Genomic DNA, 22,381 nt, shown 5'->3' with positions numbered 1-22,381 from the left:
CTGACAAGCCGAAATACATGGAAGAGCTAGCAACGACAATGGTAAAAGCTGTAAGAGAAGGAAGCATCAAACAACTATATGACACGACGAAAAAAGTAGCAGGGAAATATAGTAAACCAGAGAGACCGGTCAAAGACAAACAAGGCAAGACAATCACTGAAATTCAAAGACAGAGGAATAGATGAGTGGAACGACTCGAGGAACTCTTGGATAAACCACCTCCCTTGAATCCACCGTACACTGAAGCAGCACCTGAAGACCTTTCTATAGATGTCACTCTGCTAACGATCAAAGAAATCAGGATGTCTATCAGACAAATGGATGACAGGAAAGCAGTAGGATTTTACAATAAATCAGCTGAAGCTCTGAATTCAGACATAGAAGTAACTGCAAACACGCTTCCTCAGTCTATTCAAAAAGATTTAGAAGGAAGAACAAGTGCTGATGGACTGAGAAAGAATGATAACTCAATAAAATACTGAAGAAAGGAGATTTGAGCATACGTGAAGACTACAGAGGTATCACACTACTATCGGTACCAGGAAACGTTTTCAACAGTGTTGCTGAACCGGATGAAAGATTCAGTAATCATCTAGCTTCGAGATCAACAGACTAAGTTTCATAAGGACCGTTCGTGCGCAGACCAAATCGTGACATTATGGATCGTTTTCGGGTAATCAACTGAATTCAATTCGTCACTACACATAAACTTCCTTGAGAAAGCATTTAAGTGTGTATAGGAGAACCTTACGGAACCTTCTCCAACACTATGGTGTAACTAAGAAAATCGTCAACATCATCCGGAATTCATACAACGGACTACACTGCAAAGTGGCGAATGGAGGACAGTTGCCAGATCCATGCCAACTGAGGACTGGAGACAGACTAGGCTGCTTACTCTTCCCTTTTCTCTTTCTTCTAATGATTGACTGGTTTATGAAGACCACCATATCTCGGGGGAAGCACGGAATACAATAGGCAGCTTGCGTGTGTTATATCGATCGCTTGCGTTCTTGCCCAGTTGATATATATGAAGTGATGATTCCTACCAATTAGAGAGGAGTGAGTTATTGATCAGAACAATGATACACAAAAAACCGTATGAGCAGTCTTGAGTACTTATCAGTCCTGCTATCTGCCTAGCCCAGCCAGTTAAGTCCAGAACATCAATAACAGCCTCTGCAATATGAATCATTATTCTCAAACATACTGGGTTTATATACCAATCAACCAGACCATATCGTACCATAAAATAGAAAATAACATGTGTACAAGATTCAACTAAATGTGGCTGTGAATGTGGGGAACAGTTATTAATGGACTAGGAATAACTCAAGAATGGTAAATCGCATAATAATAGTGTATAGGTCAAAATAAAGCTTATGATAAGAAAGACACGAATATGAATAGTTTAGTTACTTGACAATTATACAATAGGAAATATACATATCACATTGGTCCATAAATAGTCCTCAAAGTTCCCATTCATAAATCTCCACGGGATATAACAGCGTGCAACTAGATGATTTGGACTTCGTAGATAACCTAGCTCTACTATTCCATACCTACCAAGAAATGCAATTGAAGACAACCAGTGTAGCAACAACCTCTGTATCAGTAAACCTCAACATACACAAAGGGAAAACCAAGATCCCCAAACACAACACAAAGAACATCAACTCAGTCGCACTTGAAGGAGAAACTCTGGAAGAGGTGGATACTTGCACGTACCTGTGAAGCATCGATGATGAACAAAGAGGAACCGATGCATATTTTAGAGTAAGAATTGGCAAAGCAAGGACAACATTCATACAATTGAAGAACATATGGAAATCAAAACAACTGTCTGAAAGCCAACACCAAAGTCACATTCTTCAATACGAACGTCAAGACAGTCCTACTGTATGAAGCTGAAACTTGAGGAACCATAACAAACACAATCAAACATGTACAAGTATTTATAAACAACTGTCTAAACACGATACTCAGTATCCATTGACCAGATACCATTAACAACAGCCTGTTGTGAGAGAGAACAAACCAGCTTCCAGCTGTGGAGGAAATTGGGAAAAGACGTTGTAAGTATATAGGACATACATTGGGGAAATCATCAAACTGAATCACAAAGCAAGCGCTTGCTTTGAATATTGAAGGGAAACGGAGCAGAGGAAGGCCGAAGAACTCACTGAGTCGAGGATCGGAAGCAGACATGAATAAGATGAATGGCAACTTGGAAGATTTTCTCCAGCAACGCTAACTACTAAACATTACATCAATTAACGTGAATAATTCAGTCACGTAGAATGTTACTCTCAGACAAAGTAACTTATTGGTATATCTGTAATTGTAAAGCCATAACGACGGAGCTCACAAGCCCCATTCCCACTGTAAACATCAGTGATCCCTCAAGATTGATTAGATAAATCTACCTTGACAGTACATACTCAAGAGCCGACAAGCGATAGAACTGACGACGTTCAACTTTTGGAGCAATGTATATTTATAGCATTATGAAATGGTGAAAAAGGTTTGCAGCTCAGATTGAGACTTACGTTTCCGGAGATAGTTTTTTTTAAAATCCGAACCTTTGACTCTCATCATCCTTAACAGTATCATCAATAACCGGAAGATTATAATCGAATAAGAAGAAATCCTAAGTAACATTTAACAGTGAAACGAATTTACACTTTATAATAATAGACTAAATTTATACGACGATAGTCAATCAGGTAATCGATATCGCTCAAATGAAAGTAGCAAACGTTGGTTAACGACACCTGAGAATGTATCTATATTAGTCAAACAACCATTAAAATCAAGTTTCACTCCTTGAAAATCTCATCTCATATGAAATCAGGTAACGGGAAAACGAATTTATCTGTAATTTTCCCTAATCTCAAAAAATATCTTAACATGGAATCAGATCCTTCATGTCACCGACGAAAGTTATACATTTTATACTTTAACATTATCAATTGAGGATCTCGTGAACCGATGAATATATGTGCCAGGTCCTATGTTGTATATAACTGATCACCAATTATGTGACTTCTTATTTCATTAAAACTGAATGTAGTCAGTCAGCTACATTGTAGGACCAGGCACACATATGCATCGGTTGAAGTTGCCATACCTCGTTAGCACAACAAGATGAACACCGGATTCATAAAAATAAAAATTAATTTAGTGGTGGTAGTATATAAAACATAGGTTGTATATAAGGATATAGTATAGGAAGGAAGAACGTTATGAAGCAATTTTAATCTCATAGCTTATGGGAAGATAAAGACTGCATATACCGACGCCATTGTGATCTATTGGGAGCCTGTCACCCAGAGTCTCCAACCATTGGTTACAATAGTCACGCGGACCCCAACCAAGTAGTCTGCATCTACCAACATGGCTCACACTAGAAGTTAGTGACTTCAAGCACTGATGCTACGTTTTGGTTAGGTTGCCCCTAACTCTTTTCCAACCATCTCCTATACTAGTTAGCATTGCGCGTCATGGTAATCGGTGTTCAGGCATACGTAACACCTGGTCCAACCATCTCAGTCGATGACGATTCATGACCTCATCAACTGATTTATCATCATTCCGTAATACTCTGTGTCTAACCTCACTATTAATTATCCAGTGATCCCAGAAGATGCGAGCAATATTTCTAAGACATCTGTGGTCAAATACTAGTAACTTACGAGTATCTTCTACTCTTAATGGCCATGTTTCGCAGCCGTAAAGTAGAACAGAGCGAACTGCCCGGCAGTTTACTCGTCCCTTAATTGATAGACAAAACTGAATTCACTTCAATAAGATAGTTTAATTCCCTTTATTTAACTTTGGTGAACGTTTGAAACAGATTAGCATATATTTGATAAATAAACGAAACTCAACTAGTGTCATTGCAAATTATTTGTTTGAAGGATAATGCACACCAAAATGTGCACAGCGACCACTGCATCTAAATAATGCACCTACACATTCTATTATGATCATCCATCAGTTTATGTTTCGTAATCTGATTACCATTCCAGACAATCCTTTCTACTGACCAAACTAGATATCCGGTGTTTTGTGTTTATTTCCAAAATGCAGACTGGTCACAAGAGGTTGTTACTGGGACAATTTGAATATGAAGAGGCATCTGAAAAGTCTGACTTCTAAGGGTTTTTCGAGCAATGAAAATGGAGGTGGAGCAAGAGTATTGTCACAAACTGGCAGTATTTTTGAAGGAAGCGATTAATGTACTATTTCTTACTTACGCCTGTTACTCCCAATGGAGTATAGGCCGCCGACCAGCTTTCTCCAACCCACTCTGTCCTAGGCTTTCTTTTCTAGTTGTATCCATTTTTTGTTCATTCTTCTCATGTCTGTCTCTATTTCTCGACGTAATGTGTTCTTTGGTCTTCTTCTTCTCCTTTGGCCTTCAGGATTCCGCCTGTAGCTCCTCCGGAGGCTACTACCGGTCCCAAGCCCGGGTAAAGGAGGAGGGTTGGGCATGGGGCTAGCGACCCCATCCCGCAGAAAACCAACTCGCTAACCAGATTAATGTACCATAAATTACGTAAAATAGATTTCTGTAACTTCTCGTATTTGTCGGACAAACTCCTCAGTAATACGCATCCATGAACCTAGAACCTTAATGTCTCGGGGCTAGCACTTAAGCTTCAAATATACGATAGATTGATAAACAGTTTATTTTCTTTTTTTTTCAGCGATGAAGACACAATAGGACAAAAAACACTCATCAAATTGATCTTTATTTATTCTCTTAGTCTTCCATTCGGTCCATCTCTTCTGCTTCACTTACACAACGCAACGAAATACAGACTAACGGTATTACACCAAAACAACAACGACAACAACAAGAAAAAAACCAACAAGACAAATAATCAAGGTCCTCAAAAGATAAATTAATAGTGAATACATATCGGAACCGATACACACATACTTCACATGTTCCATGCATGCATTCCCAATATTCAATAATGTAAATGTATGTATATAATCGCTGCATTAATCTAATGAAAAAACAAATTTTACATGCAAATGAGAGAAGAAAGAAAAAACAGAATTGATCTGTATGTGTGAAAGAGTAAGGTGAGAGTACATGTCTTAGTGAAACTATAATTGAAATGAATAATATTCATCAAAATACCTAGAAACAGTGGTTATGTTTACAAATAATAAAGGTAATAATGATGATGAGTATGTTCGTTAGAAACTAAACATACAACATAACTCTAGAATATCTGAAATAAGTAAAATTTAAGAAAAGGCAATGAATAGTTTAATGATGTATGATCAATTATAAGGATTGAATCCTTTTCAAACTGTATATGTGTAATATAGAAGAGAGGAAATAGAGATAGAGAGGGGGGGGAAGACAATTTGGAAGCTCCAACATTTTCAAGAAAGTCCCCCTCAAATCTTCTGATGAATCCCTTTCAAACGATATACGTAATATAGAAGAGGAAATAGAGAGAGAGAGAGAGAAAAGACAATTTGGAAGCTTCAACATTCTCGAGAAAGTCCTCCAAATTTTTCTGTTGAATCCCTTTCAAACTATATATATGTCATATAGAAGGAAGGAAATAGAGAAAAAAAAAGACAATTTAGAAGCTTCAACATTCCATACATTTTCAAGAAAGCCCCCCACCCCAAATCTTCTGATCTATAACGGTAAGAATACACTACAAACAAATAAGTTAGGTGAATAATATAATAATAATTATTATTATGAAGCCGTTTTGTCAAGAGAAAATCTAAACATTGTTGCCATGCATACAAATAATATAAAAGAAAAACTATCGAACTGTAAATTACTAATCATATGAAAGATAACACTGTACGCTAATAGTATATATATATATATATATATATGTTCATTCATTCATTTGAATGTCTATGAAAAAGGAAGACAGTTTTGGACATCATCATCATTAAAACAGACAATCGAAGAGACAGAGAAAAAAACAGTACAAAAAAACATAATAAATCAATATATTCGAAGGGTAAGAAGAAGAAGAAGAATAAGGACTAGAATAGAATTTCCATAGTGAATGAGCAACAATGAACATTTAAGGTCTGGCCTTTTCAAGTCATGGTTCAAAACTTTTTTTGTTGTTGTTGGTCTATATAAATGCATTATGAACATTAGAATGAACATAGTTATAAGGAGATTTAACTAGTAACCAAACATAACAAAACGAAAACAAATAAATGGATATCATAAAGCTGATTAAACAAAGAAAGAAAGAACGAATGAATGAACGAATCATTGAATCACGCACTTTTGACTAGATATATCTGCTGCTTGTTTTTTTTCTTTTTCTTTTTTTGTATACTGATTGTGCTTGTCAAAGTTAACGACCACATTCAGAACACATAATCATATCATCACTAGTAAGAAAACCTCTACCAACCAGATTAGAATTACATTTTCCACATAGAAAACATTCTGAATGCCAATGACGATCTTCGAATGAAATGAATTTACAACCACCAAATCCTATTTTAAAAAAGATCGGTAAGAAAAATGTATACTTTGTATTACCATATCAAAACAAAAGCTGGTAAGTCGGCTTGATCGGAAAAAAAAACGTTAATTTAAAGACGTGTAACTATGTATTTGGTCAAATAAAAGGGCAATCATTGCTAGTTATTCTTGGAAGCGTTGTGTTCTCTAAGCTGGATGGTTCGTCTCAGAAAGCCGAACACCTACTGGATTCTCATCCTAAGCTACAGATATTCTCTCACTTTCTTTTTAAAAAAGTCAATAGCATTCTATCAGCAGCACTAAGAAGGACTTGACACGCATGACATTGATCACCACCCAGTGATCAATCAATTATTATTACATTTCAGTCCTACAGGAGGTCGATCGCGGCCCGAATAGCTCAGTGGTAACGTCTCTGACTGTGAAGCTGTGTGACACGGGATCGAATCCGTCAGGGAGCACCAGTTCCCTCAAGATTACAGGTACACCTTGCTGACGAGTGCAAGTAGCACGAAACCCGCATCCATGGTTTCCTGCTGACCACCTCCAACCACCATCTTAAAGTCAATACTATTTAGAAAATTTTCATTTGTGCTGAAAATCATCCTGATAAATTTAAGAAACATAGATGAACATAAACTATCATGTAGCACAAACAAATAAAATTGTCCAACCGATCTCATCTATCAGTGTAGAGTTGTGGCGATTGAAATCACAAGCCGATCTAAGTAAAACCATTGAAAATTCGAAAGCAATGGACAGACGTTTCATCATACTATAAGACTTCACAGTAGTGCATGTCTGCAATCTCGCAACCGGGAATCGAACGCAGGAACCTGTCTTGATTTGAAATAAAGATAGGTAAAAAGATAAACGGTGAATACATCTACCCGATTGTCAACGATTCCAAGTCATAACACCGAAAGATACTTTCTTTCTGGTTACTTGAAGACAGACACATCAAACAATCTAGACATAGAAACACATAAATACCTAAAATCCAAATTCTTCTATTTAGTTTCAACAACCAGTCCTTCCATTCACCTACCAGAAAAAAAATACTAGAATCCATGTTACAATACTACAGTTTTAAAACATTAAATATCCAATTTAGTTCATCCATTTACCAGTGACCAATCAGGAAGTTGAAATAGTTGTCGATTATTTTAATTGTTACCATTATCAAGACAAAATCTAATCTGTCTCGTTAGATAGTAGTGATCAATTTTCGGAAAGAATTTTTGTGGAGATTTACTATTTTCATAGTTGAAAGCGTGAGTCAATTGAAGCTAGACCATCATAGAAAACCTGGAAGAACTGGACGGCCGTTTCGTCCTATTGTGGGACCCCTTAGCAGTGCGCATCCACGACCTCTCCTCGCGAGTGACTGACTTCGAGAGGTAAACCCAGGAGTTCTAGTGAGAAGCAGTGACCAGTGGAGTTCATACCAGGTCTGTTGTGAGACAGGAACTCACTGAAGACAATTGGTGAACGGTTGCTCAACTTTGTGGATTGGTTGGAGTTAGACATTAACACCACCGGATACCGGCTCAGTGGTCTATCGGTTAAGTGTTCGCGCACGAGACTGGTAGGTCCTGGGCTTGAATCTCGTTAGGCGAGGTCGTGGGTGCGCACTGTCGACGAGTCCCACAATAGGACGAAACGGCCGTCCAGTGCTTCCAGGTGTTCCCTGGTAGACTAGCTTCAATGGACTCACATTTTCAACTATGAAAATAATAAATTCTATATTTACAATAGTTGATTCTTTTATAGAAAAGAATAGCAAACAAACAGACAAAAATTTACCCGTAATTGGTTTGGTACATTTTGTGCATTTTTTAGCAAATAATTCACCATAACAATCAGCACAATAAGGTTGTTCATCTTTAGATGTGAATTTTAAACCGGCTAATTGTTTAGAACAACTAGTACAAGTGAAACATTCTTTATGCCATGGATTTCCTTTGTATGTAACTCCACCACGACGTATAACCTAACAATAATAGATGTAGTAACATTTAATAAATGTCATTTTCTTCTTTTTCAAAGAAAAAAAAGGGAGACTGGAATTTTCAAATCTAATGCCAATAAATAATAAAGTGACAATATTTTTTTCTCCAGAAAGATTGTTAGTTTTAGATTAGAGAATAAATGGGTGAAAATTTTTATTTAGGGGGTTGAACGAACCTAGCTACTAGAAGTCAAGCGAAAGTCAGACATAGAAACTGAAATATTTGGCATTAAGAGACTGGTATATGTTATTTATCATTGAAAAACTAACATTGTTTTGATTCACTTAGTATTGTTTGTTTGAATCTTCCCATTGATGTTTAGGATGGTGTTTGAAGCGAAAGGTACTGGGTTCGAATTCTTCCCAGAGTGAACATCAACTCTCAGATGCAGGTACATCCAGCTGACGAGTCCCAAATAGGACGGAACGCGCGTCAAACTGGATTCCATTGCTAGCCACTATCCATCTTTGCTTATAACATTGTTTTGATTAACATATTCGGGGAAAATCAACAAAAGTAAACGTTGTTAGGTATAGATAAATTCTAGAACCTGATAAAGAGCTAATATTTAGTCAATATATATTCACATTGAGGCCTGAAAACAGTTTGGTTTCCTTAGGATTGTTTTTCAAGAGCTCCAGTTAAACATTGGATGATTATTGAGGCTGATGTTCTAGATACTGTACTAGTCAAATTATTTACAGTTTTTGTCCCCTCTTATAACTTAGACGATCACTGATCGAGATCAGTCAAATCGGATCACATCCAATTTCCAGATTCTAGCTACTATCCCAGTCAATCCAACTGTTAAAATTCGATCTTCAAAGTTGATCCATCAGGACCAGCTCCTATCCTTCGTTAGGTATGGCTGACATTAAGAGCATAGAATGAGGAACTATATAAACGACAATTAAAATCTAAACACAATAAATACATTTCGAAAGGAGCAATGTGATCGAGAGATTGAAAATTAAGAATGATACTGACCAGACAATGTTGAGCAAGACAGAGAATGTACGAAACTGCTTTTTTGCATAAAAAGATTTATGAAGTTCGAATTCACAACTTATTGGTTGAAAGTCGTATGACTTAATCATTACAATAGATTTTCAGTGTCTTCTGATATTTAATGAATCTTTAGCTCGGAAACTACACAATTTTATCGCGTGTATTCTATTTTCCATGTAGCCCCCAAATGCCCTGGTACGGCCGAGAGTAGGGAGAGTCCGCTCTCCCTCTCGAAATGCTCTCATATGGCCACGCGAATATATAGCCTCTGTCAGGGAAGTCCTACTCACTGCCTTCTCAAGGAGGGGGTGTTGTTTACGAAATTCAGAGGACGAAAAGTGAATGCCCGGCACTTTAACCGGGTTGGTGGACACGGAGGGTCCACCTAGGGGAGTTAGAAAACCCTCATTCCAAACCAATGGTGCACATGGGCTCCAGTATCCTGAGGGAACAAATGGCGTATGAATCAATCGTTGGTCACCGGGTACCATGGAACTGCATCTCCTTACGATGCTCCACTGCCTTGTGGATCAGACCTTTAGGTCAAAGGCTCCGGGTGTGGCTCCTTAAGAAAACCACCTGCTTCAGTTTGGGTACCTGGGGATATCACAGCCCTCACACAAATGAAATGAGATTTATGGGGCGCATATATATATAGTGCCCCTTTGTACCAATATTTATGTGTTTAAATAGAATAAAATAAATTTTCCTTGTAATTTTTAATCATATCTAGCGAGCAACAAATTCTGGGATTTTCTAAAATGGCAGAAGAAAAACATAAACCACTAGTTTTTTTCCAAACTATTACTCATTACAATATACAGTAGGAAAGTAACAAATGTAAACCTACTTCTGAACATTTCGTACAACGTTGAGCATATTTCGCTTCATAACATGGTACACATACAACTTGATTTTCACGTGGAATAAAACTTTTTGCACCAATTGGTTGTTTACATTCAACACATAAAAAACATTCTTCATGCCATTGTTGTCCACGATATTCATATTTACGCATTCCAGCTTTGAATACACCTTGACAACCATCACATCTTGCAGCAAAACGTTCATCATAACAATCAGAACAATATAATTGTTCTTCTTTTGTAGCAAATGGTCGATCAGCTAATGAAGTAGTACAAGCAGAACATTTAAAACATTTCTCATGCCAATGTCTTTCTTTAAATGAAAGATCCTGGGAGGAAATATAAACAAAAGAATAATAATGTTAATGTTTATGAAATAGATATATTGTCGATACTATTGAAGATGGACAACACAATTTGAACAAATACACTAATTGAAGAGATTGAATCCAATCTCTTGAATGCAAAAATACAACACGTCTAATGGAAATCACGGATGGTGGTGAAAGCTGAATGTCAAATTGTTTTTAATTTAGCATGCATTCAATCGAACACATAAATTTGAGAAAAAAAGGACAATAGAATGATCAAAAGTATAAGTATGTAGGTAGTAGTATGTGTAGTGTAAGGAAAAGAACCAACTAACATTATGTTTATACATAGGAAACTATTGCTCCACTCAAATGGTTAGTGACAAAAACAAAAAACTAAATGATTACTATAAATCTGATTATTCAGATGATAAGGAGAAAAGAGGAAATCAATGAGTGCATGGAAGGAATATAGTCTTTAAAGGAAAACGATAATAAACTGATATCTATTAAAATGAACACATGAAATCACAGGGAGCACGATTACGACGATACAAAGCGATACCATGTAAACATTGGCATCATAGGGCGTTAGGTGAAGATGAATAGATCTTTATTTTTTTTGATGATTTTTCACCTGCCTTGATTGTATCACATTGCCATGCTTGTCCGACGCTATAACCAGGACCAAGTATATATGGCATTGGACAACTTGGATGAAATCTAACATTGGATTGTTGAGATGATGTATAAACTGCATTCCGTATAGGCTCTGATGCATCTCGAACAAGTGATGTAATGCCAACTTCCGGTTTTAACATACCCTAATAGTTATGCACAAGTAGCATATAAGAATGTAAGAAAGTTTTTAACAAATTGTAATTGTACAGAATGTTCTGTACTAAATGATGTTATAACTTGAGTAAAATATCAGAAGTTCACAATGCATTTTCGACATCTAAGATGGAAACTAGGAAGACCGCATTGATTAGTGAATGGTATCATTCGGGTAACTAATAAGGATAGCAATTCTACGCTGGATTAAATAGAGACACAATTTGTGGACTAAAAACATACAATCAAAATTCTTGATTCAAAATACTCAAGTTTATTAAAACTTGATATATCGTACAGAAAATCAGTTAGGTGAATACGGCATCACCTACAAAATAAAGAATTTGAAAGCCGCTTACAATGTCCATCAAGATAAAGGTGTTAAACCTTATTTACAGCAAATTATTCACTGTTAGATAACAAAAATTGCCGGAAATATAGCTAAGTAGTGCTTTAATAAACAAATAGTTCATATTACTCAAATATCATGTAATTATATAAGTATTAGAACAATTGTAAGCAAAGATGGATAGTGGCTAGCAGTGGAATCCAGTTCGACGCGCGTTTCGTCCTATTTTGGACTCGTCAGCTGGATGTACCAGTATCTCAGAGTTGATGTTCACTCTGGGAGAAACTCGAGCCCAGTACCTTTCGCTTCAAACGCCATGGCGTTATCCACTCGGCCGCTGAGTCCTGATAGCCACTTGCTTGTGCGATGGGGTGAAGTTTAAATTCACTTACTATTGTTTCTTTGAATCTTTCCAACAATTATTAGTAAAAGCACAGTATAGAGACGAGTCACTTGGAATCGAACACGCAACCTATGGATTTTTGCATCAAGTTCGAATATCATTTATAACGAGTAGAAGAAATACCATTTTAAACTACTCGAAGCACTTAAAGTGGTAGTGTGAAATTACAATAAAAATCACTGCACAAATTATTGGCTTTTACATACATCTTAAAACAATAATAAGCGACTACATTTTTGCATCCGTTGTTTGAATCTTCCCATTAACATTTAGCACTGCAATTGATCAGTTTCTTATTAGTATATGTACATCATGTGCAGATTGTCTTGATACTACCTTAAGTCACAAGCATTATGTTCACTCTGAGAGTAAACATCAACTCTGGGATACAGGTACACCCAGCTGATGAGTCTCGAATACGACGATACGCGCTTCCTGGATCCCACTGCTAGCCACCACCCATCTCAGCTAGTAACCGATTACATCTTTAAAATGCTTAACATTATTGGGTGATAGGTTTGGCGATTTCAAGGGAAGTGTCAAAAACTGTCCGTTAAAACGGGGGAGAGTGCGAAAAATAAATCCAAACCACAGTGCTATTCCTTGGATGCACTACATTTTATAGACGAACTGAGATAGCACCTCCTATATTTTCCAGCGAAATTCCCTCATCCATACGGCTACAGAGCATTATAACTTTATAGTTGGTGTTAGTTCGTGATGAAAACTATAACCCTAACTAGGGACGATGTGGAGACTCTCAAAAACCTATTTAGATCCTCTTAAGGGTTCGAGAACCCGTTTTTTTCTCTGCAGATAGAGTATCTTGTAGAAGACATTGATGTTTCCAATAATTATGTAGAATAGTTTTACATTGTGCGATATCATCGTTTTCTTTTCTATAAACAGCTGCCTTCTGACAGGTTAGAAACTAACTGGAAATTCGTCGCGGTTATTTCATGATCGTCACTATAGTATTCTTCGACCGAATTATTAACCTGAAGCAAATCTCTGTATGTTTATTCTTTTCTATTAGTTACTTCAAATAAGCGATTTCACTTAATGAGCAGTCTTATCTTCCATATTTTAGGATCATTTATAAACAGCATACAACCAGTAGAGTTGTCAGTACGGTCACTTTTTTACAAAGTAATAGAAGCTAACACTATTCTTCTCATTCTGCATCCTCAGTTAAGTATTGTTAAATTATCTCCATCCATTTGTTCATACAGTGCACAATAACATACTGGGTCTTGGACTGTGTAATTATCTAATACACCATACTGATTAAAACATGTATTAAACTCAATACAACTATTTTAACGTCCTCAGTATTCATCTTTGATCATTCTAACTAGTAAACAATCAGCTGATCTTATTATTGTTTACATAATGAACATTTTTAGTTTAAAAATTAAACTAATCTAATACTTTTACATCACGGGTTATGTAGCTTGTTTGGTAAGACCGAACAATTCTTCCACCTGTAAACTTGAGCCCAACTATAAGATGATTTTACTACGATAAAAACGACGACCCCAAACTGAAAGCCATTGCTAGCCTTACATTAGTGAATGGATTTTAAAAACCATACAGTGTAGCAAAGTTAAACTTATGAAGAGACTAGGGAGACTTTAATTACAGCACATAGACGACAGATTAATTCTAGGAAGAAAAACATCCTGAAGACTAGCAAATTGCATGACAAATTAGCTCAGTTGCCAGGCATAAGTTCATGTATCTGGAGTCGAGCAACATACTGAGTATGAAAGCTAGTGAAAGTAGGTTGTGCAAACTGAAGTAGGTGAAGCGGGATTCAAATCTGCAACTTGTGGATGAAAGATTTACGACCTAGCTACTGATCCAGCACCCCAGACCAGGGTTATATTTTATTGCAGTCTCTAAATAAAGGCTTGGATTTTCTGATGATCTGATTAACGCAACTATCAAGACTGTAGCTAAACCAAAGCTTCCTAGTGTTATATTTTTCTCTTAATCGAAAAAACGAAAAAAGTAACTCCGTACGCTAGGAAATATGATGAAGTCACTAAAGCTACAAAAATGAAAGGATTTAATTCGCATGACAGCTAGGAAGACCCTTCAATAATTAGGATAAAAGCCGATTGAGTTGTTTTAAAGAAAGATTACGAGTTTTATTCTAGCTTTCCGGACAAGCTATCAAAGATTAAAAAGTAACTTTACTTACAGTAAGTAACAGGTAAGTAGTAGCGTGTCTAACTATGGTTTCATCAATGTATAGACTACTGGTCAACAATAAAGATAACCTTTAAAGTCACATAAAACCTCATGTTATTCTAGCAATAGGAATTCTACAAAGTTTTGCTAGCAAGAAGCAAATATGTGTACTAATGAACAGTAGATGTATTACGTGGGCATAATGATACTAAACCATTTTCACAACGTATTAAGAAAATAACACACTAGATGAACCATTTCCAATTAAAGTAATTTATTCCATTAAAACTACGTATTAAAACGTGACATTGGCAAGGCAGAATGAAATCCCATCCTATAGTCAACCATATATATTCCCGACAGAGAATACAAAGTAACTACGACTATATTCTGTTCTTATTTCAACATATGAAACCCTCATTTTGTGTCCTTAAATCTTTGATCAAATCAATCAACTCATACATTTATTGTCGTGGTTACAAGCTATACAAGTTGCTGAGCTTAATTAATGATATTAGAAAAAAAGAATAAAACAATTCAATCTAGAGTATGAATAACATTTAAAAATCAAATAGCCACTTATAATACCAATGAAGTTTTCTACACAACTAACGAACAATCACTGGCTCCATGAGGTTTTTCCTTGAGTTCTAGTGAGAAGCAGTAACCAGTGGAGTTCAACTAGGTCTATAGAGAGATATCAACTCACTGAAGACATCAGTGAAATGGTTGCTCAAATTCGTGGATTGCTTGAAGTTAGACATTAACACCCTTAGATGCCGGCTCACTGGTCTATCGATTAACTGCTAGTGCGCGAGACTAATGTGTCCTGGGTTCGAATCTCGTGAGACGGGATCGTGGATGCGCACTACTGAGGAGTTCCACAACAGGACGAGACGGCCTTAGAGCATTGCTTCCAGGTTTTCCATGGTGATCTACCTTCAATTAACTCATGATTTCAACTATATATAAAAATCACTATATGGCTTAAAAAAAAACTAAATCATACCAAGCATTGAAAATAATTTTTTTTTAAAAAAAGAAAGGTAAACTTACTTTTGAATCACAACCAATTTTTTCTTTACATTGTTCACATGTATTAGCAAACTTTGCTTCATAACAAGCTAAACAATGTGGTTCATCATCACGTAATATATAACGTTGTCCTGTTAATGATACATCACAACTATGACATGCAAAATGACCAGTATGATGTTCTTGTTCCATAGCTCTAGTATATTCTTCTGAGAAAATAAGCTAATAATAATAATGAGGAGAAATGTTTACACTTATTTCAACTGTTAGATGAAACAAAAATTAGTGATACGCACACACACATATACACTAACTGAGTAGGAGTCATTTTGTTATTGGATAATATGAACCAATCAGAGATGTAGCATATGACTATGTCTAACATAAATTGACCGATAGACAAGATGCCTGTTGTTTATTTTTATATGTGACTAGGCACACATATCCAATATAAACATTTAAAGATGTGCCAATAAAGTTGGTCAATATAATGGTCAATACAATAGAATAACCAATCAGGTTTCAGTTATTTATGACCCGGTCAGATAATTTTTATTTTTTGGTGGTCCATCTTTCTCTCTCTCGCTCTCTCTTGTAGACCATATGAAGGTTGTTGAATTAACCAATAAATAAATTGGATTAGTCATATTAGTCAAATTTGATTGGTTGAAAGTTTTTAATAAAAAGTAGCTGGTTATTAGCTGATTGGTTGATTTAGTTTTAGATAAAATTGTTGACAAAAAATATAAATCGGCATATGATTGGTAGATATATTACCACTATATATACATATAATAACGCTTGTAAGCATAGATGGATGATTACTGGCGCTGGGGTTATCTCTGAGAGGTGCTTCGTTCTATCGGAGACTCATCAGTTGAGTGTGCTTGCATCTCAGAGTTGATGTTCACTTCACTACTACCCACCATCTATAAAGAAGGAACGAATGATTGTGACTTAAAACAATATCGAGGCTATCCGCACATATGCCAATAAGAGACTGATCAACTACAGTCCTAAACATCAACGGGAAGATTCAAGTAAACAATACCAAGTGGATATAACAAGGCTTGATTTAACGTATTAGAGTTGGTAGAGTTGAATGTGCCACATGTATGTTGACGTAGTCTTCTCAAGACCTTTTTAATTGTGTTTTAGTATCAGTTAGAATATGCTCGCACCCTTGGTCTTTTGTTGCGTGGTTTCTAATATGAAAGCACGTTTATCTGATCTTCCTACAATTGGATGCTAGAACAGATATGTTTTAAAGCAATTAGTCCCTTTGATAAATTTCGATAGTGTAAATAAGAAGACGAAGATTATCAGAATTATGTGATGATATATTAGAGCAATACATTTCGAACAATCTGATCACACATAAACCTGTTAAGAACATTTATATATATAAATAAAAGGTCAACTAGACTGGAAATGGGGGGTAAAAGTAGACAAGGATGGTTATAATAGTAATAAAAATAATGTGAAGACAATTTGAAACCTGATCACTCTGGATAATAAGCTAATGTTGCCAGGGTAGGTTTAAGGTGAAAACAATTTTTTTTTAATACACAGAGGGGGTTTGAATTTTTGCATGGTTAAGGCTTCAATAAACCTTAGTATGCGCCCTTTTACCCTTTAATACAACACCACAAAAGCCGAGTTAAGATCAATCTTATGGCCTGTTTTGATTATGTGTTTGGCAATAGAGGATGATGGATGTTTATCCTCTACTCTTATCGGGTCATTTGATATGTTTTACCCGTCTATTAAGTTGCAATATCCTAGGCCTTAATCCATGTACTAACTAGTTTCGTAATTTACATATGTCACTACGACATCCAAAAAGTCATGTCAATGGAAGTCTTCAGCCGAGCAATAAACCTGTCAGTTTGATTCAAGATAATAACACCGGATTAACAATTATTATTTTTGGAATCTCAAATAGCACATTTCATATACTACACATGAAGGAAAGACAATGTGTTGTTCTTATTACTGATACCTAGACCTTAGGATGACTAACTAGCGATGAGTCAGACTGTGGCACATTAATGTGAAATCCTTACAATTAGCACCTACTCCAATGCCAATCTTTTACATGTGCTGGGAATTCAGGTGTTTTACACAAAATAAGTAGGGGGAGTAAGAGTGTATAACCCATTATTTGGAAGCTTAGTCCCTTATTTATCAACCTATGGTACACAATTTACATATATATATATATACTACTTAATAAGTATCCAACCAGTTGGTCTTGCCCTATGACCTGTTTGATTGAGATTTGACAACTCCAGTAAGTATATATATTATCTATTCGATTATCTCAGTTATTCCACAACTTGTTTTCCTGTAAAATATTTTACCAGAACACCTTTAAATTATTACGATATTAAAAAAATCGCCCCCCAAATGTCCTGGTACGGCCAAGAGTGGGGAGAGTACGCTCTCCCTCTCCAAATGCTCTCACATGGCCACGCGTATATAGCCTCTTTCAGGGAAGTCCTACTCACTGCCTTCTCGTGGCGGGGATGTTCTTTACGGATGTGAGAGGACGAAAAGCGAATGTCCGACGCTTTAACCGGGTTGGTTGACATGGCGAGTTCACCTAGTGGAGTTTGAAAACCCTGATTCCAAACCAATCGCGCACATTGGTTCCAGTATCCTAAGGGAACAAATGGCGTATGAACCAAAGTCGCTTGCGGCTTCGCGAAATGTCCCGCTTATAAGCACTGGGTTTCTTCTGGCTCCTTACAACTGATCGAAGCCCGTCGGTCTACCCCGGGTGACCGTGAGTATGACCACAAACGAAGGCTGTTACGTAATGAAATTGGGAAAACCTTGCGTAAGGACTGAGAAACCTGGTGGTCGGAGAGTGCTAATGAGACGGAAGCAGCAGCTGCATCTGGTAACTGCCGGAAGCTCTTCCAACTCATCCGAGCCACTGGCAGCAAGAAGTCTGCTGTGAGTGAAACAATCTGCGAGGATGACGGGATGCCAATCACTAACATCTCTCGACGTCTTGGACGATGGGCGGAATTCTTCGAAGGGCATTTCAACTGGCATGCTGCTCCGGTAACATCGACCAATTTGTCCTGCACCCCATGGCCGGTGACGACTAATCCACCAAACGAGGCGGAAGTCCGCAAGCAACTCCAACTCTTTAAGCGCTACAAATCACCGGGCCCAGATGACTTACCTCCGGCTCTTTTTAAAGATGGTGGTGACTTTCTGGCTAAGAAATCGACTGCGTTATTTACAAAGGTTTAGCAGCTAGAGAGCGTTCCAACGTCATGGAGCGAGTCGATAGTTGTCTATATCTTTAAAAAGGGTTCACGTTGTTCCTGTAATAACTATCGGGGGATAAGTCTACTTCCTATTGGGTCCAAACTATTGGCTTCTGTCGTCCTTCGTAGGTTGTTTAAAACCCGAGAACGATTGACTCGCGAGGAGCAGGCTGGTTTTCGTTCTAGTCGAGGATGCATTGATCACATCTTCACCCTCCGCCAAATGTTAGAACACCGTCATACTTATCGCAGGCCAACAATCGTAGTGTTTCTTGATATCAGGGCTGCCTTCGATTCGTTGGACAGGACTGTTCTCTGGGATTGTCTATTAAAGAAGGGTGTGCCTGAGAAGTTTATTAACATCTTAAAGGCCCTGTATACGAACACCTCAGGTGGAGTGAGGGCATACAACCACCTCTCTCCATTGTTCCATTCGAGCAGTGGGGTTAGGCAGGGTTGCCAAATCTCAACATTCCTCTTCAACTTTGCCATCGACGACATTCTGGAAACAGCTCTGATGGATGTAAGTAATGGCGGTGTGGATCTGTTGCCTGGAGAACGGCTTCTCGACCTTGAGTATGCGGATGATATTGTCTTACTGTGCGAAAATGCCCAAGCCATGCAATCCGCACTTAATCAGTTGGCAATCAGTGTCCGTAGGTACGGTATATGATTTGCACCTTCAACATGCAAAGTACTCCTACAAGACTGGCAGGATTCTATTGCTGTACTCGTCTTGGGTGGTGAATAGATTGAAGTAGTTGAAAAGTTGGTGTATCTAGGTAGCTACATAAGTGCTGGTGGTGGCGTGAGTGATGAGATCGATACACTTACAGTGAAAGCCAGAGCGGCTTATGCCAATCTGGGCCATCTTCGGCGCCTTCATGATGTCAGTTTGGCTGTAAAAGGTCGGATCTAAAACGCATCGGTGAGAGCAGTTTTGCTCTATGCTTGTGAAACCTGGCCTCTCCGAGTTGAGGATGTCAGACGACTCTCTGTGTTCGATCATCGTTGTCTCCGAAGGATTGCTGACATTCAGTGGCAACGCCATGTTAGTAATGCAGAGGTTCGGCATCGTGTGTTCGGGCTCAGAGACGATAATTCAATTGGTGTCACCATCTTGAAACACCGACTTCGGTGGCTTGGACATGTTCTACGAATGTCGTCCCAAAGACTTCCACGTCATGCATTATTTGCCGACCCTGGGACTGGTTGGAAAAAGCGGAGAGGTGGTGTCGTAGTATGAAAGAGGGCTGCAAAGGACTGGCTTTTGTTGGTCCTTCACGACTCCCTAGTTGGAGTCCTAGAGATGGTGCAACACAATGTCCAGAGACGTTATAAGATATGGCTCAGAATAGAAGCCAGTGGCGAGCCTGCTGTAACCTTCTTTTGCTTTCTGCATAAAGAGTGGTCATAACCTCCTTAACTGAAAGAGTTCTTCTGGTTGTACATTTCAGTTTCCCCCACCATTACTCTTTTTTTATATATATGCATCTTACCTCTTTTCTCTTCCCATCTTCATTGTTTTGTGTGGCGCATATATATCTGGTGCCCACTTGTACCAATTCATAGAATTCATAGAATACATTATTTCTGCAAACATACATTAGTTAATTTTAATTTTATAAATGTAAACAATTTTACATAAGGAAGTACTTACATGATCACAGGTTACACAACGTGGACGTATTGATTGACCATAATGTCGTAAACAATAAAGTTGCTTATTGAACCAAGCATATATATAATCAACTAAATATTCATTACATGTTGTGCATCGAAAACAATTCAAATGCCAAGCTGGAGTATGATTTGATGTTGACACGTTGGAAATTTCTTCTGTTAAAGAATGTTCTGGTTTAATTCTTATACAAAATTCATCAAAATGGATTGTATTCGAACAATTTGTACATGGCTGAAAGTAAATTTTTAAAAATATTCTAAATAATATGACAAGCACTAGAGAAAATGTGGCGAGACTATAATGTATGGACGAGCCAATCAGAAGTGTTTGAGGGATTTCAAGGTCACGGCGCCGATTTCAGTACCTGATGCTCATGTACAATCGGTTCACAGAGGATTTTAGAGAAGGCTTGACAATTAAGTGGCTACAACAAATGAGACTACTAAGAAATTCCTGTATTTGTAATTGCGGGTATTAAATGACTTGTAGACCTTGTGCAGACTATCATGACGTTGTCCTTCGATGTAATATATGTTGAAGGAAGACGTTTGCAGAATAGGAACCTTTATCGCTCGGTCCAGATTGAGATTAAGGCAAATTATAATAATTGCCGTGAACTGTATAATAAAAGCACCAGTAACATTGGCTGCAATAATCGCAGATGTTACTGAAGCTTCGGCAGTTCAGTGGTATGAGTATTGTAGCGGCATATCCATAATAAAAATGATAAACTTACACAACCGGAGTACACACAAACAATAATGAAGCTATGTGGTCGAGGCTGAGAGGGTTTTTGTGACCTTATCATGGTTCCAGAGACCAACTATTATGGAGCCATATGGATGAGTTTCTCTACCTTATGCATTACGATTTTAGAACTTTTGAACCTTTTTCTAACCTTGACAAGGTTTTGGACCATATAAAAGAAGTGCATCCATTTTAATTATTTGGTTTTGTATAATATATTTTTACTCTATGCTGACTGTTCACTGATTTGCCAACATTTCCCAAGGTCACTTAAGATTCGTTCTAAGGTCGTCCATAAATTATAGTCTCGCCGAAAGTGCTGAACGAGATGCCCAGTGAATTTCTATGTATACGTTAGACACAAAACAAGTTATCAAAGTATCCATGTTCAAAGCTGGAACATATAGTAGATCCAGGACATTAAGCCTCAAATTCATCATTTGACATTGTTTACAAAATCCAGTTAAAGATACCTAATTTACACTCTAGAATCTCTAGCTAATCATAACATCGAGACTGAGTTATTAATACAGAACAGTTTGTTAGTTCTGGATTATTGCCATCACTATATTCTTCTACTTTGTCATAGCTATTCATCGACATTTTCGCACTCGTAACCATGTGGCTTTGCGAATGATTTGATCAATCATATTTCAAGGAAGTCGCATAAGTAAGTCGATTTTGGTGAAACTATTCGTTCAAATTTAGACGAGAGTTCTTATACATTAACTCATCACTTTGACTAAACAAATCCATGGGTCATGACGATCAGTCAAATATGAATTTGGTTATTTATCAATGGAAATCAATGACTGTTATGCTATATCTCAAACTGACTGAAGTTAGAAATGTGGACTAGGTTCTTCCGATTCATTTGTTCACCTTCAAACCATAGAGCTTGTCCAATAAGTACACGAATTGTGATTTAGTTAATCATTTCTAGAAGTTTCTGAAAGTTTTAAAACTGTTCATATGGATAAAATATTGACTTATAATAGCTTTTTTGAAATGGTTAAAGAATGTAAATGACAGCCGTGAAGATTGAAAGGATTATATAAGGAACGAAAGTATGCGGCTCCTTATAATTCAGTGTTCATACATAAGATGATCAGCTGGATTTGAAGAAATTCTCTCTGGAAAATATTTCAGTGGC

The 22,381-nt window shown here is 37.2% G+C and overlaps 1 protein-coding gene across 1 annotated transcript; it reads right to left on the bottom strand.

The window, feature by feature from the left end:
• Positions 1–4,745: 4,745 nt before the first annotated feature.
• Positions 4,746–15,705, bottom strand: Smp_048560 (putative four and A half lim domains; the record flags this gene model as incomplete). The annotated part of the gene is made up of 4 exons (XM_018788916.1): positions 4,746–6,511; positions 8,306–8,492; positions 10,370–10,714; positions 15,535–15,705. 4 exons carry the CDS (start codon positions 15,703–15,705, stop codon positions 6,366–6,368), a joined length of 849 nt encoding a protein of 282 aa, XP_018654411.1. The 3' UTR covers positions 4,746–6,365.
• Between the last annotated feature and the right edge of the window lie 6,676 nt (positions 15,706–22,381).

The sequence above is a fragment of the Schistosoma mansoni genome, chromosome W (genome assembly GCF_000237925.1).
Source record: "Schistosoma mansoni strain Puerto Rico chromosome W, complete genome".
Taxonomy (NCBI): domain Eukaryota; kingdom Metazoa; phylum Platyhelminthes; class Trematoda; order Strigeidida; family Schistosomatidae; genus Schistosoma; species Schistosoma mansoni.
This window is presented reverse-complemented; position numbering and strand designations above follow the sequence as displayed.